Raw genomic sequence first — 14,811 nt, forward strand, 5'->3', positions numbered from 1 at the left:
GCTGAAACCAAGGGCAGGAGCACCACCTGGGAAGCTCCAGGCAGCAGGTCAAACAGGAAGAGGGGAATGAGCTTGCAAGGCCATGGCTCCTGTTCCCTGGCAGGAGGTGATGTAGTGAGACACTGAAATGGGGCAGTGCAGTTCCCTGAGCTCTGCAGCTTGTGCTGCCCTGCTCCAGCCCTCCCTGCTGCTTGCACTGTCCTAGGCATCTCCAGCCAGCTTCCTCCACACTCCACAGCATAGATCTCCCACACCAAATCTTTTTTACCTCTCCTCCCTGCCAAGAGGGGCCAGAGGTCTACAGACCTCTCTGGTAGCAGGCATGTTTGCAGCCTGGGATCATTTGGTCAGAGGGGTATGTGTGGGAGGAGGAGGAAGTTCTTACATTAACTCATCCCTTCAGTGTAATTGTGAGAAAACATTACAGCGTGGAGATTTGGGACTAGCATAATTTAGAAGATTGTTATTGTTACACTTTGAGGTACACCTGGAAGTTCTAAAATGTCAGCTCTAATCCTTAGCTAGGTAGAGATAATTACAGTTATTGTTTGAAGTGTTGATTTTGAGAATATAGCAAGGAGTTTTCTGAGCTGGGTTTTGACTTAATATAACACTGCTGGAGCTGTTAGACTTGAATTTAGTTGTTACTCAGTACATAGGCTTGCTTGCCCTCTTGGGCTCATGAAGAAGAAAGTTAAGTTGCTAAAGGAAGTCAGTATTATCCAAACCTATACGAGCTGAATGCCCAGTACTTCAGTTAAACTTCAGTGCATTCTGACAGAGTACTGGGTATTGTCAGATGAAAGGATAGCTGGTCTGACATTAAACTTCATGTCCTTTTAATCACTTTAATGAATTCAAAATGAAAGAGATGGGAAATACTACAGTATTTGCTCTTTGACGTAAGATATCCTGTATACTAATATTTTAAGAATACTAGTTGCTAAATTGAAACAGAATCATCAGTGAATCACTATCTTTGACAGGCTGCCAGTGAAATACTTCTGTAGAGCCAGAACTGCTGTTGATATCTTAAGATGTAATGAATTTGGAATTTTTGTCAATATTTTAGTTTGCGTATATATAAACACATTTCAAAACACCTTCTAAACATGTTTAAAACAGTTCTACTGCATTCTAGACAAAAATTAAAGGAAATGCTCAGAGGAAGCCTAGATAAGAAAATTAATATCTCTTTATGAGATATTAATATATTTTTAAAGAAATGCATAGATATTAGACACTTCTAGAAATCTGCCAAGGCGCTTAACGAGTATGTCCAAGTCCAGAATCCTTTTTAGATCAGTCCTTTAATTCCCAGCTGCTGTACTGTCTGCAATCACAGTTTTTTGAGCATCTTCTTAGGTACTGCTGTAACTGTAAAGGTGGTGCAAATGTGTGCAGTTGTTCTGAGAGCCAGCTGGAGGAGACAGCCCCCTTGTATATACTGCTGCTGTCTTTATAACATCAGGAGTCAAAATGTTTCCATTGTTCCTGTGACCAATTTTTTTATCATCTACCTGTAGTTCTGGGGAGAACTACAGTTGATGACAAAGGAAGTTTTTGGAAGTTTTAGGAGAAATGAAAGGTAGATTGTCACTTTTTGTAAAACTGTAGTTGTGAAACAGCCTGTGCACTTCTGAAAGTATTTTGCATCTACGTGTCATGCAAGAAGAGAGGTGCTTGGCTCCCCTTTTCCCTCTGATCCATTTCCATGCTTCTGAAGTAGCCAAAATACAAGATGAAACCAAGCAGGGCAGGGATGGGCTATGATGCTGCTTGTACTGACATCACTGATGTGCCTGTGCTTCACCCAGATCTTTGGTAGTTCTAAAGTCAGTGCCTTGGTATCCAGAAAACCAGGGCACTGTTGGAGTGAGCTGTTACTCAAATGCAGATTACTTACTCAATTAGGCATTTTCATTTAGAAAATGAGCATACTGCATGTCCGTTGTATTTGAAGGAAGTGCTGCCCCAGTGAGCCATAATGGAAAATGAAGTCAGTGAGGTCTGGAGCCAGGATATCTAACTTTGATCAGAACTTGTTGTGAAGCAGCCTTGATAGCATCTACAGCTGACATCAAGTTCTCTGGGCACACATCAGTGATGGTGAGGGAGGCTTCACGTCAATAACAGGCACCCAGCAGGTTGTTTTTCAGGACTTCATTATATAGTGAAGAGAATGAGGCTATTCCTGTTCCAAGCTTTTTTTTTTCTTGCCTACTTCTATCCTGTTCTTGAACTATCTTACCTCTTTCTGCCTGCCATTTATTTCCAGGCTCTTCCAAAGAGTACTTTAAAGAGAGGCTAAGACATTAATTGCCAGTTTGCTGAGAAAAAAATCAACATTTCTGTTTTATCAAAGTGGAATTTTTTTATGAGAAATGAGCTTTTTAAACTTCAGCTTCCCTGATTCACAGCACTTTCTGTGCCCTGTTCCATAGACAGGATTGTGCCTGGAAGGGGGAGGGAGGGCGGAAGTCTGAGGAGAATCCTCTAAGCTGATTTTCCAGCTGCAGTGATGAGCTGGGTCTGCCTCAGTGAGCCCACAGGGAATCAGCCTTGCATGTGAATGAGGATGTGCTGTGTGACAGCCATTTACAGATTCATGTAGAGGGTTCCTAGCAACGAGTAGCAGATAGCTAGAAGTTCTTTTTGGAGTATTTATTTTTCAAGTGCCTGTGTTAGAGACAGTCCCATACATACATGTCCCATAGGTACATCCTTCTGTGAGCTGTGTCGTGGTTTGTCTCTCTCATGCTTTGGCTGTCTTGATTTAAAGATCAAATTGTCACAGAAAGGGTCACTTAAAATAGATGAACATGGCCTGTTTGAAAAAATTGTGGAAGATGGTGAGTTAAATGAAAACATGCTCATGTTAGTTAATAACATAGAACAAAACCCTCATCTGAACAGTCCTTATAAACATTTTGATGTATGCCCATCATAATCATTTCTTTCAGCTAATGTTGGTGACCCTATTTCTGTGTCTAAAGCTTACTAACTTACTAGTCTCCCTGGGAAAGTGCTTTGAAATAACACCATTCCATGTTAAATGGCAGATAGTAACATGTTTGAGAGGAATCACAAGCTTGTTAATCTCAAGGGAACTGAAGTGGTTACATAACTTCAGGGATATTCCAGTTTGCTCTGTGTGTATGGTAACGTTGGTGCTTCCTTCAGCTGTCAAGATAAGAATTGCAAAACCTCGTTTTACTTACCTTGTAAAAAACTCCCAAAATTCCACTCAATGGTTTTGAGTTTTTTCAAAACATTTTGCAGTTTGGTAACTTAAGACTGTCATACTAGTATGCAAAAGAGTATAAAATTCATGGGCCCCAATACTATATGGTTATATATATGCTATATGATTAATAATTTTTCTGTGTTACCCTCCAGCTCTGGCTGTACAGGGTTCTTACCTCTTCCAGACCTGATGTTCTCTAATTCCACATTCTCATTCTCTACTTTAACAAACATGAGCAGAAAGAAGGGAGGAATCACAAGGCATGCTGCACAACTCTGCTGAAGCATATGTTGTTTTGGGGACCCTGGACTTCATCAATTTGTTTTATTCTAATTATTACTTTATTGGAGCTGGAGGTTCCTGCTTGCTCTTTTTTTGGTAAATATTAATGCATCTGAATTTACTTATACTCCAGAAAGTGTAGTTCAATTGTAAAGCTCACTTTTTTCCTAGAAACAACTAGGTAAGAGAATTACCTATTTGATAAGCTGACTTTATAGAAAGGGCTTGCATTTAAAAATTGATATCAGAGTTAATTGATTTTAGCAGCTAAGTTTACTGTTTTGCTAGTGGATGCACATACACTTCTCTCTGCAGCCAGCTAGAGCCTGCTGGATAATGTTTCATTTGCCTGATAAACAAATTAATCAACATGTTGGAACAACACTGTGTTTACTTTTTATTGTAGACTAGAATCTTTGCATAACTGAAGGTGATTATCCTGGATGCAATGAATCATCATAATAATGTTTTAAAAAGTAGTTTAAAAAAGACACTATTAGATATCCCTGTGCCTCACAGGTGTTTGTGCTCCAATTTCTAAATCTTTGCTGTTTGTCATGGGTGTGAATTTCTGAACCAGAGCAAAAGGCCAGGAACCTACCTTTTAGATTAGGGAATCTTTTTCCCTAAGCTTTCTCTTATGGAATTCTTTCAGAAAAGTTTCTGCAGACTTTCTTCAAGTGAGCAAAAAGGCAAATAGAGCCTGCCTGATGTAGCAAAATTGTCTAGAAATTCTACCTAAAATGATACTGCTCTTGAGCTATGCTTCAGTAGCTTCTGTTCTCAGGTATTACTTATGCTAGCTGGAGAGGGAAGATGGTCTTAAAAATAGCAACTGACATACAGAAGAAAGGAATGTGACATCATTTTGTCTATACCAGAAGTTTTACAATCTTTCTGTAAAATGTTTGTTCCTTCTAACTTCTCTTATCCATGTTATGGCAGAAGGCAGCTTCCTTCCCTGGCCATGACACATTTTCTAGGCCATCATTTCTGGAAAAGGTTGAGCTCCCTGTGCTCTGTAGGACCCAGCCTCACCTGGGACTCTGGCTGTTATTGTTGCACGGGTTTGGTAATCTGTCCTGGGTGATATGCCAAAAAGCAGTTTCCTTTTCTGAAATTAAAGGGCAGCTGGACTCACTTTTAAAATGTGAAATACTGTTGATCAGTTAATTGGTGATATCTTAATATATTTGTAAGGAACAGATTTTCATTCCAGGAGGATTTGAAATTTAGCAGGATGTGGGAGCATTACATCTTTCAAAGGACATCTCAGCTTCTCTGCATGCCCTTTATACTCTTTAAAGCCATTCAAAATCTTAACTGTGTATTTTCTTCTGCACCTATGCTGTAGGTTACCAAGCTTTGTCACAGAAAAAAAATTGTTGTTACCAACTAAGACTAAGAATATGCATTTCTTTTTGTTTCCAGGGAGAACAAGTTCTACTGGCATTTGAAGCTCATATTTCCTCACTGTCATGCTGAATACACTTTAAAAGGGTACAGAGCTTTAAAAATTATTTTTATAAAGTTTCAATTAATCTGCTGAAGTTGAACTGCAAAATATTTTAATCAGTTCTTACCGAGTTCTGTTATACAGGGTAAACTCAGGTATTGATTTTAGTCTTAATTAAAAGAGCATTTCAATGTAAAAAGTATTGAAAGTTGTGTAGTCCTTTTCTCTGTGAAAGCTAGCAGACTTTCCAAATCAGGCATAATGTTTGTTAGTCCTTTTCTCTATGTAAATAGCGAGTTTGTATATTCATAATAGTAGGGCCTCTACACCTGACATACTCTCTTCTCATGGAGCAGATGTTCAGCACAATTTGCCACCCCTCCTCACCTGCACTCTGCAATGACCTTCATGCAGGGCGAAATGGTTGCATTGTTTGCTTTGTAGGAAAGTCCACAAACACATTTTGAAAAGGCAAAAAATAAATAAGCTTTTATTGACAAATGTTTCTCCTTTTTTCCTAGCCTGAAGGGAGATGAGAATTATGTGTTGCCTGCTCCTAGGGCTGCAGGAACAGCATGTTTCTTTTGCAGAGTTAGAAACTGGAGATATGTATCTGTTTACTCCTCATAGGTGCCTGTGAAATGCCAGTGCTGAAACTGAGATAAAGCTGCCCATATCTGTGCAGTATTGATGCACACTTATGATCCTCCCATGAACTACTCAGCTGTGCCACTGCAGCATGCCAATATGCAGGTGACTCACAATAGATATTTGTGTACATGCTGAAGGATGTCTCACATGCTTGATTTTTATCTTTGCTGAAAGGGTGCCTGACGATAAAACGCTTGCTGATATCCTCAAGCCATACATTGATCCAGTGGAGTCAGATCCTGTAGTTTGTCAAAGGTGGGTGTGGAATAACTTTCCTGCCTAGTTGATCTAATGCACTAATAAAAGGGAATGGTTCTGAATACATGGTTTAAATTAGCTGCACTATCAGCTTGCAGCTGGGTTCCCAGTCAGCAGTACATCTTTAATTCCTGTGACAAAAACCATCCTAACATTCACCAACCAACTAACCCTGGGGTCCAGCCACCAAATTTAAACCAACAAAAAATTTAGAAATGGACTCTTGGCATAAATGCCAAATAAAGCAACTGTAATTCTGAAAAATGTAACCATAATTAACTTCAGTGGAGGTGACAGTAAACCTTCAGAATAATTAGAAAAACATGCTAATAATTATAACCCTCATTTATAGAAAACACCTAGTATTTGACAAATTATTGTTTTAATGAAAAAAGACATCATTTTGGCTGTTGATTATGCATAAGAGATCCATCTCTTATGGATGACGGGAAGAAAAGTCATTGTACATAATTTCTGCAACTTTGCTGCTTTCTTTTTTCAGATTAAAAATCTATACAGCATCTCCTCAATCAGATGTACGAATTTTAATGAAAATAGAAAACAGGAGCCGAAACTCTGTCAGGTAAGGTGGTTCTTCAGTTTATGTGCTTACTAATTAAAAATAACAAGAAGATTTAATACATTTCTTAGTCTATAATAATCTCCAGTATTACAGTTAGAGATTACATAATCTCACGGATTACACTTCAGTGAGTTATAAAAATGATTTGGCAAAAATGCTAATTCTTTGTCTTTTATGTCAGCATTGACATTTCAGTGCAATTATTGAGTGAGTGTGCCTGTACCTAAACTGCTTCAGCAGCAGTCCGTGTCCATGTAACAGTGCACAGGTCTGTGCTAAAATGCTAAATAATTGTATTGACCCAGGGAAATGCATACATCAATTTCTTTCTGGAAGTTCTGCTGTGGATATGTTAACCTCCCAGAGGGAGGGAGGGAGTTGAAGTGATAGCCAAGGAGACTTATCTATTTAAATTAGTGCAGCAAAAATTATGTGTTTATCACAATCCAGTCACTGCATTTGAAATTACACATTTTTCTCAAAGTTGCTTGCTCATCACTCTTCATGTTACCATATTTCTGGGTGTGGGCTTTTATGTCTTCAGAATTCAGACTTGTGCAGAATTGTTTTCTTTGTTTTCAGAACAGACAATAATCTTGAACTTCAAAATTAAGCTTCAAAGAAATATTTTTTGCTAGTATAAATACCATTCTGAACACTCCACCCTGTTGTCATTGTTGCTGAGAAGGATATGGAGCAGCTTAGTAGCATAATTTACTGTGGTTCACCAGTGATTCCTAGTTAGGCATCTGAAATTACATTTTTGTCTTGAAATGTAACAAATGTAAATAATATGCTTCCCTAAAATATGATACATTATTTCTAAGGGGAAATAAGGATATATTGTAAGAATTTTAGCTGTAACTGAGCTTCCAATTTATGCTGGGGATTTTCCCCAGTAATATTAAAAAATGTGCAATGTACTTTTCAATTCAAATGCAAACTCTTAATGATTTTGATTGATTTTTTTTCTCTTTGCAATCATTATTTGATATATGGTTGTAATGTTTGCCATCAGAATCACCAGCTAGAAACCTGTTGTTTTTAAGTGAATTTGAAGATACAGAGCCCTGAGTCTTTAATGAGGTTGTAGTAATTGGTATTTATCTCACTTAGTGAATGTAAAGTTTAGTGTACAGGAAAACAAATAGAAGGTTAAAATAGAAGTGTATCTTGACTTGAGACCTGCAGCTCCTCACTTGGAAATTTTGTTAATCTCTTCATATAAGTTTGTGGTGCAGGCCCAGCTGGGGCAGTGCAGACAGGTCAAGAAAACAGCATACTGAAAAAAATTCCTCCTGTGAAAGGAAGGAACAAAGTTTGTTTGAAATGGGACTACTCTGTCAGCATAAAGTCACTTCTGTCAACATAAGCTGTGTCTGTGGCAGCAGGCACTCAGAGCGCTTGTTGTGACAACAGCTCTGGGAGGGAATGCAGATTTTTGCTGGAGGTGCATTACAGATAAGTAAGAAAGAATTTGTTTTGATTTTTTGTCCTTTTGGTTCCTCATCCCTAAGTTAATTGGAGACTATTGGCTTGTACTCTGTGAATGAATAGCTGGAATTGCAGTGGAAGTGCTTGTGATTGAAACATGAGCAGCTTGCTGCTTAGTGGCCTTCCCTATGGATCAAAAACTGAGTGGAGACAGAGCTCCCTCGCCTTTCTTTATGTTTCTCTAACAGTGGGAAGTGTTAACTGCTGGTTTGTGTAGCCCTGAGTGCCACTGTCAGCTCAGTGTAGTTTCTCAGCCTGTGCCTCCTCATTCTGCGTGGTTTTAGGCTGTATATTCCTGTGTGGTAAAATGCTCTGCCATCATTTTGGGGGCAGACTGAAGGAGTGGGATTAGTGTAGGCTACTGATACATGTAAGTCATGAATGTTTATCTACAACTCCTGTGCCCACCAGAAAAATTTCTTCTCCACAAGCTGATAGAAGATAGAAAAGTTGAAAACATATAACATATGTTGTTAAGTTCAATGTTGGTTTTAGGCTTAGCAGAACCTTCTGGAAAAAAATCCTTTTCATAGTTAGAATTTTGTATTATTGAGGCAGAGCAGTGGTGTTTCAGAGAGTATCTAAACAGGATTATAAAATGTTAGTCTTCTAGTTTTAAGATAGGTATGTTACAGAAGGATTTTAGTATTTCCTGCACTTGTTTATGAAACAGGAGTTAGTGGTTTAGTTTTGGCTGTTTTCTGTGTTTCACAGCAAATCATCCTTTTAGTTTGAAGGTCCTCTGTAGAATGCTTTAAATTTTTGAGGTTTTATTTTTTTCCTTCTCCAGATATATAAATTAGCCATGAAGTACTGATTTGTGCTTTCTCTCAGGAGTTCTGTGGAACTTCAGAAAGCCACTGGTGTGTAGATATCATGGATAGCTGCCAAACACGGTCCTTGCCTTCTTCTTGCTACGTGTCTTTTACCGTCAGTGCTGACAGTTCTTACATACAACTTATGATAAGTTCTTAGTTCTGTCTTCTCTAAAACCAGCTTGTAAGAATTGCTTTCAGTATGAATTGGTAGCACTCCACAGTTAATTGGGGTAACCTAAAGCATAATTTCTCCTCTTGTCTTCTCAGCTTTAACTGTCATTTCATGCTCTGTAACTTTTAGTTACACTTGCTTTATCTTCTCATTTGCTACACTTAGTTCATGAGGAATCTTGCAAAGGAGGGTTTCAAAAAACAAGCATTACATAACTCTCTTCTTCGTTTAAAACCTTTTGTTTTTAAATGAAGTTTGGAACAAATCTGCCTTTGAATGGGTCAGAATACTTTTCCATTTGGGTACTGCTTGCTTCGATCACCTGTTATGCAATATTTAGTTAGTGGTGGTGTCCATTCTCTCCTTGGCTGTAACTATTCCAAGGAAGGTTTAACTTCTCCCCTTGGATGATTTTTATAGTCTACATTCTTTCATAAAGTAGTATTTTCTTTCTTCTGGATAAATTAGTGTCCTGACTGTCTTCAGACCTTTACTTGGATGCCTTCAAAGTGACTTCATATGGTAAGAGTATTGCTTTTTCCAGTAAGGGAAGGAAAGGTGCAACAGCCAAATTACACAGTGTGGTTTGGGAAATACACCTTCTCATTTTCCTGAGAATATCCTTATCAGGTTTTATGTAACAAAAAAAACTAAACCAAAACAGCAAGCAGCCCTTCCAAAATCAAAAAGATTATTGGTCTTTTTCATTAGTAAGTTAGGTTGTTTTGTAGCTGCAGATACTTAATGAGAAATTAATTTACTCAGCCTTATCATGTAAGATGATCCTATTTCTATAAGAAAAATAACTGCAACTTAAACTTAATTTGCAGTAGATGCTTTCAGAGACAATTAAATAAATCTAAATGAGGTTAAATCACAAAAACTGAATATCTTTTATTGGGTTCAGTAACATCTTGCATGAATCTTGTTTAGATAGTTGACGCTTTAATCACATATATAGGATTTAATAGAATTGAAAAATAATGCTTTCTTAAACATCAATGTTAGGTCTTATATGTATTTTAGCCTATTCAGAGTAGCATGTGAGCATTGCTTCAGAATAAGTTGTTGCAGAAAAGTTTTTGGTGATTTGAAGGTCAGAGTATGCACTGGCAGAATATTTAGGTGCCTGGAAAATATGGTCTGGTTGGCTTTAAGAGCTTTGCAAAAGGCCACTGCTTTCAGGAGAGCAAATCCATGAAGGAGCTGGAGTACAGAACTGTACCAGGCTATATCCTGTCACTTTCCTGTTGTAAAACTGCCACATCATACAGGAATGGATGCAGAATCAGTTGTAGAATTGTTTTCTGTATCAGTAATACTGGTGTAGCTCAAGCTTCAATTACTCAGAAAGCAAAAAATACAAAAAGGATTTTTGTGCCAGTTCCAACATCAAGGAGCTTCTGAACTGTCTGTGGTGGCACTGGCTGGGGCACATGAGAATAATGGCATGTTTGGCACTTAATTCTTGTGGACCACAGGGAAGAAAATCTGCTAAACAAGTATCAGAGGTTCTCCTCTACTAAATGCCATTGTTTTATGGTGGTGAACACTTCTTTTGCTTTAACTGATTTAATTCAGTTGCTTTCCAGAAGGCTGGATGATGTTAGTAATTTTGGATCACTTCCCTGTCTCAAGATCAGCTGGCAGAAATGAAAGTTATTTCCTTGGATGACTTAGCTCTGTGCTCAAAGAGAATTTTCTTTTGTAGTCTATTGTTTTTAATAACTATGGGTTAGATCTGATCAGTAGGTTGCAGTAGTCGCAGTAATAGATTCAGGAAGGTGAGGCTTTTTGTCTTAGCATGGGCAAATAAAGCCAACATACTTTTGGAAAATCATCCTGGAATTCAAAAAGCACTAGAAATGTAATGGAACCACATTTTTTAATGTAGCATTTAGATTATTTATTTCCTTATCTTTAAAAATGTCTATTAGATACTTGTGTCAGTAACTTTAGGATTGTTTTAAAAACCCTGTTATTAAAATACGTTGTCGGTAGCTTTGAGTGTTGAGCTGTTTATGTTTTCCTTGGGCACTTCCTTCTGCATTATCATTTGTGAATAACTTCATATAAAACCAAGAGAACTTACAGTCTTTGCTTTCTGCTTTTCACGCATAACTCAGTTTCTTTTAAAAAGAAGCTTCATCTTGCAGAACAAGTGTGCTAGAATTAGCACATTTCAGGCATTATTTCTTCTTTGCATTTTCTGCAAATGTTGAAAAGTGGTGTGCTTTATTTATTATTCTCTAGTCTTACTTAGGAAGCAATTTCTTCTCACATTTGTGTAGTAGACAATATACATGAGACAGGAATTAAGGATACAAATCCTTGGCTGAACTGCTGGCCTTGGCATGAGTTGGAACAGACCCCAAGCTGGCTTTAACCTATGCCAGAAGATTGACAGTAGAATTCATTACTTCTCTGTAGCTTGCAGCAGCTGGCACAAAAGCAGCTCTGCCAGCTTTACAAAAGCAGGGAGCCAGCTTACAATAGCCATTCTTCACATTCTGCACAACTGTAGTCAGGCACCGGTGACTTCGTGCTGTTCAAGGGGAAATAGACTTTGGTCTGTAGTCTGTTTCTTAAACACAGCACTCCTGTGTATTTAAATTTGCTGCTGTTTTCCCCCAGAGTATTGGATTTTGGTTTGTGGAGTTTTTTGAATTAAAACTTCTTGCTTTTCTTACTGAATACTTCCTTATGTTTTCCTGCAGGTCATTTCAGACTTTCTAGTTTGTTACTGCAGCCATTTCAGTGTCATTTTTCACATGCTCCTTTATCTGAACATCAGTCTCTCTGCTGACAAAAGCAGTGCAGAGCAGCAGATGCCAGGTTACACAGCTTTTACTGTAAAAAGCAGTCACTTTCCTTCCTAGCTACTTACATTTTTCAGTGAAATCCTGTTACACAACAGAGATGGAAAGCAAAAAACTACTCATTGCTGAGTATAGTAAGTGTGTATGGTCAGAATTCATAGCAGGCATAGTTAAATGTTAGTGATGTCTGACTACAATTACTTGACCTTTCAAAAGATTTTTGGGATGATTTCAAAAACACCCAGAGTTTGTCCATCTTACTATCTTGTGCAATCATTTTTTCTTGAAAGGGATTCCTTTATGAACCAGTAGACGCCTGTTTTTTTTTAAAGTAACAATCCAATGTTTTGTAATCCATGCTGAATTCTTTTGGATGAACTGTTTTATAATTAATGGTATTGCATTAGGGTTTCTAGAGTGTCCCAGCTAGAGAGTTGCTGACTGAGACATTTATTGCACAAAGATTTGTTTGAGATCATAACCTCTTCTCCAAAATTCTGCTGTCTATAGTACAGCAAGTTAAATCCAGACAACTTTCAGAGGAGGAATATGTAAGTAAGGATGTGGAGATGAGAGAACAGTAAGGGCACTAAGGTTGGCTTCAGCTGTCATTTGGCCTGTCCACCATGTAGTGGTGTTCTGTAAGCACCACAGGCAGATCTGAAGACCTCAGACACTTCATGCTTGCAAAGCAGGTTGGCAGACCCCAAATTCTAAACCAGAAAAACTGTACCCATTATTCTCTTCTTCTCATTGTGTCTGGGTTTAAAGCATGGGAGCAGCCTACTCAGCACATGCACAGGCAAATTTTCTGTCCTCTCTTAGAATGTGCAGCTGTTTCAAGAACAAATCTTGCAGTTTGCTCCAGCCTGCCATTTCTACTGGAGAACAGAGGGGAACTCCCCTATATGTGTGTACCTATGTAACATGCATAGTGTGGAAAGAGTCCTCATGCAAGTTTATCTGCTGTGTAGCATGTGCATATAAGGCAGGCTAGAAGGCAGGAAAACAGGCTATGAAATTCAGGAAATTACTATAGTTGGAAAACCCTGTTGAATAATCAGTATCCCCTTGGCTGAGAGAAGGAGCTGGTGAAAATGAGCTGTAGAACCAAAGTGATCTTGAAACCTTGTCCTATTCCAGTACAGAATAAGAGTTATGAGATCGAGTGGCTTATTCAACTCTGTGAGTTGCTGTTAAAATATTCTTCTGAAGGAACAAGCAGATTTGCTCCTGTTTCTTGGCAGCAAAAACCAATGAGATGCTGACTTAAAGTTAGCACAGTTCCTAAATTTCAGGGACCAGGAGCATGGACAGGGCTGAAGAGGCTTCTAGAAGCAAAGATACAAACTCTGTGCTGGATAGTTGAAGTGATAGGCTGAGCTTGGAATCTGCAGCACTGTGAAAACATGGCAGCATAGCCATCAGTTTTTTTAAAAAAACAGAGAACAGCAACTTCGTGCTCTTGTCAGGAAGGAGAAAACCTGTTATTTCCTCCTGATCCTGCCAAAGGGGAATCCCGCTTTTTTTAACTCTTTTGACGGAAGTGAGCTAGGGCTGATTGTTTCAATATTGCCAAGTAGGAATTGACCTTCCTGCTTGTTTCCCAAGAGAGTAATTTGTTTTTTTTACTTCATAGCTTTTCCTTTTCATTGTAAAGCATTGGTAACCTGTTACCTTAATGGAATGTTTGTGACACTGTGATTCCCATGAAAATAAGTCAGGGAAAATTTTTGAATATGTTTCCACCATTCAATATAGAGTGTTAAAGGCATTTAGACTCTCTCCATATGAGGTAAATTTGGAAGTTAATACTTGCTATTTGAGGATTCAAAATTAGAGAAGGATCAATTCTTCCTGGAATTAAGGTTCATGAGATTAACTCAAGCATAATAAGAAAAGTATTTCCAATTTACAGTGACTGATTTCTCATCAGTTTTGTATTTATTTTAGCAGTGTACTGCCTGCTTGCACTAATTTGTCAAATGAGATTTGATGTATTCGTTTTCTGAACTTGATGTATTAAGTGTTTATCATTTCATCTCTTGATACTTCTTGATAACCCATGCACCTCTAAAATTATTTATGGTTAGGTTTCATGGGGCTGTGTATCAGTATGCTGTCAGTAAAGTAGATTTACCACATTGGCTTTTTCCCTGTGACCATGCCAATATTGTATTAGTGATGGAAGATTCATATTTTTACTTCTCTGCATTTTTGGGGAACCATGCATAGCTTTTACTCATACTAAATATGCCACTGATGACTTTGCAGTTTTTGCATTCATCTGCAGTAGCCAGCTCACTGTCTTACTAATCAGAACTTTTCCCTTGTGAAATTTCATATTCACAAAAAGTCTTCTGGATAGTGTTAACTCAGGCTGTTTTGTTTCTTTATCTAAGTCATATAGTGGCCTTACATGACTGTGGTTTGCATTTTTTTCATATGTCAGCCCTATAGTATTTAAGGAGTTGTGAACCTTGAGCTTTTGAGCAGTTTGTGAAGCTGCCTGGCTTCAGAAAGTAGGTAAATTCCCATGTGTGTAAAGAGCTATTGCTGTGATGCACTTGAATTATAACATCTTTACTTTCTGCTGGATTTTTGTTCTTTTTTTTCATTATGTCTTATGAGATGGGGAAAGAATTTGCATTCTTGAAATTCAGTATCACTTTATTTCTGTATTCTTAGCACCAAATTCTGCCAAATACAAGAAACTGACATTTGCTGGTTTCACATTTTCCTTTTGTTTTATTGTACTTTGTTTTATAACTAAAAGATGCAGAATGTTCTGTACTTCAGTTAATCTTTAGATCATTATTGTGATCCTGAATCCTTTTACCACATCACTCTTAAAGCTCAGTCCACTAAATTGTTGAAGCAGTTGCCTTATCTGTTTAATGGGTTTTGCCTTCAATTGATGCATTTTTCCATTACTGCCATTAAACAACTTTTAATGTGCTTTTCTTCCTTTGTGCAATTGCCTCATTCTCAAGAGGCCTAAACAAGGACAGCCTTTGTGCATCTCTGGTGA

The 14,811-nt window shown here is 38.0% G+C and overlaps 1 protein-coding gene across 1 annotated transcript in view; it reads left to right on the forward strand.

Annotated features, from left to right (window-relative positions):
* Positions 1–14,811, forward strand: part of ZNHIT6 (zinc finger HIT-type containing 6) — a 29,585-nt gene that overhangs the window by 4,854 nt on the left and 9,920 nt on the right. The window contains exons 6-8 of the mRNA XM_064720247.1: positions 4,961–5,029; positions 5,811–5,891; positions 6,397–6,477. Coding sequence (XP_064576317.1) covers positions 4,961–5,029; positions 5,811–5,891; positions 6,397–6,477 — 231 coding nt within the window. The remainder of the gene's footprint in view (positions 1–4,960; positions 5,030–5,810; positions 5,892–6,396; positions 6,478–14,811) is intronic.

The sequence above is a fragment of the Zonotrichia leucophrys genome, chromosome 8 (assembly GCF_028769735.1).
Source record: "Zonotrichia leucophrys gambelii isolate GWCS_2022_RI chromosome 8, RI_Zleu_2.0, whole genome shotgun sequence".
In the NCBI taxonomy this organism is placed as follows: domain Eukaryota; kingdom Metazoa; phylum Chordata; class Aves; order Passeriformes; family Passerellidae; genus Zonotrichia; species Zonotrichia leucophrys.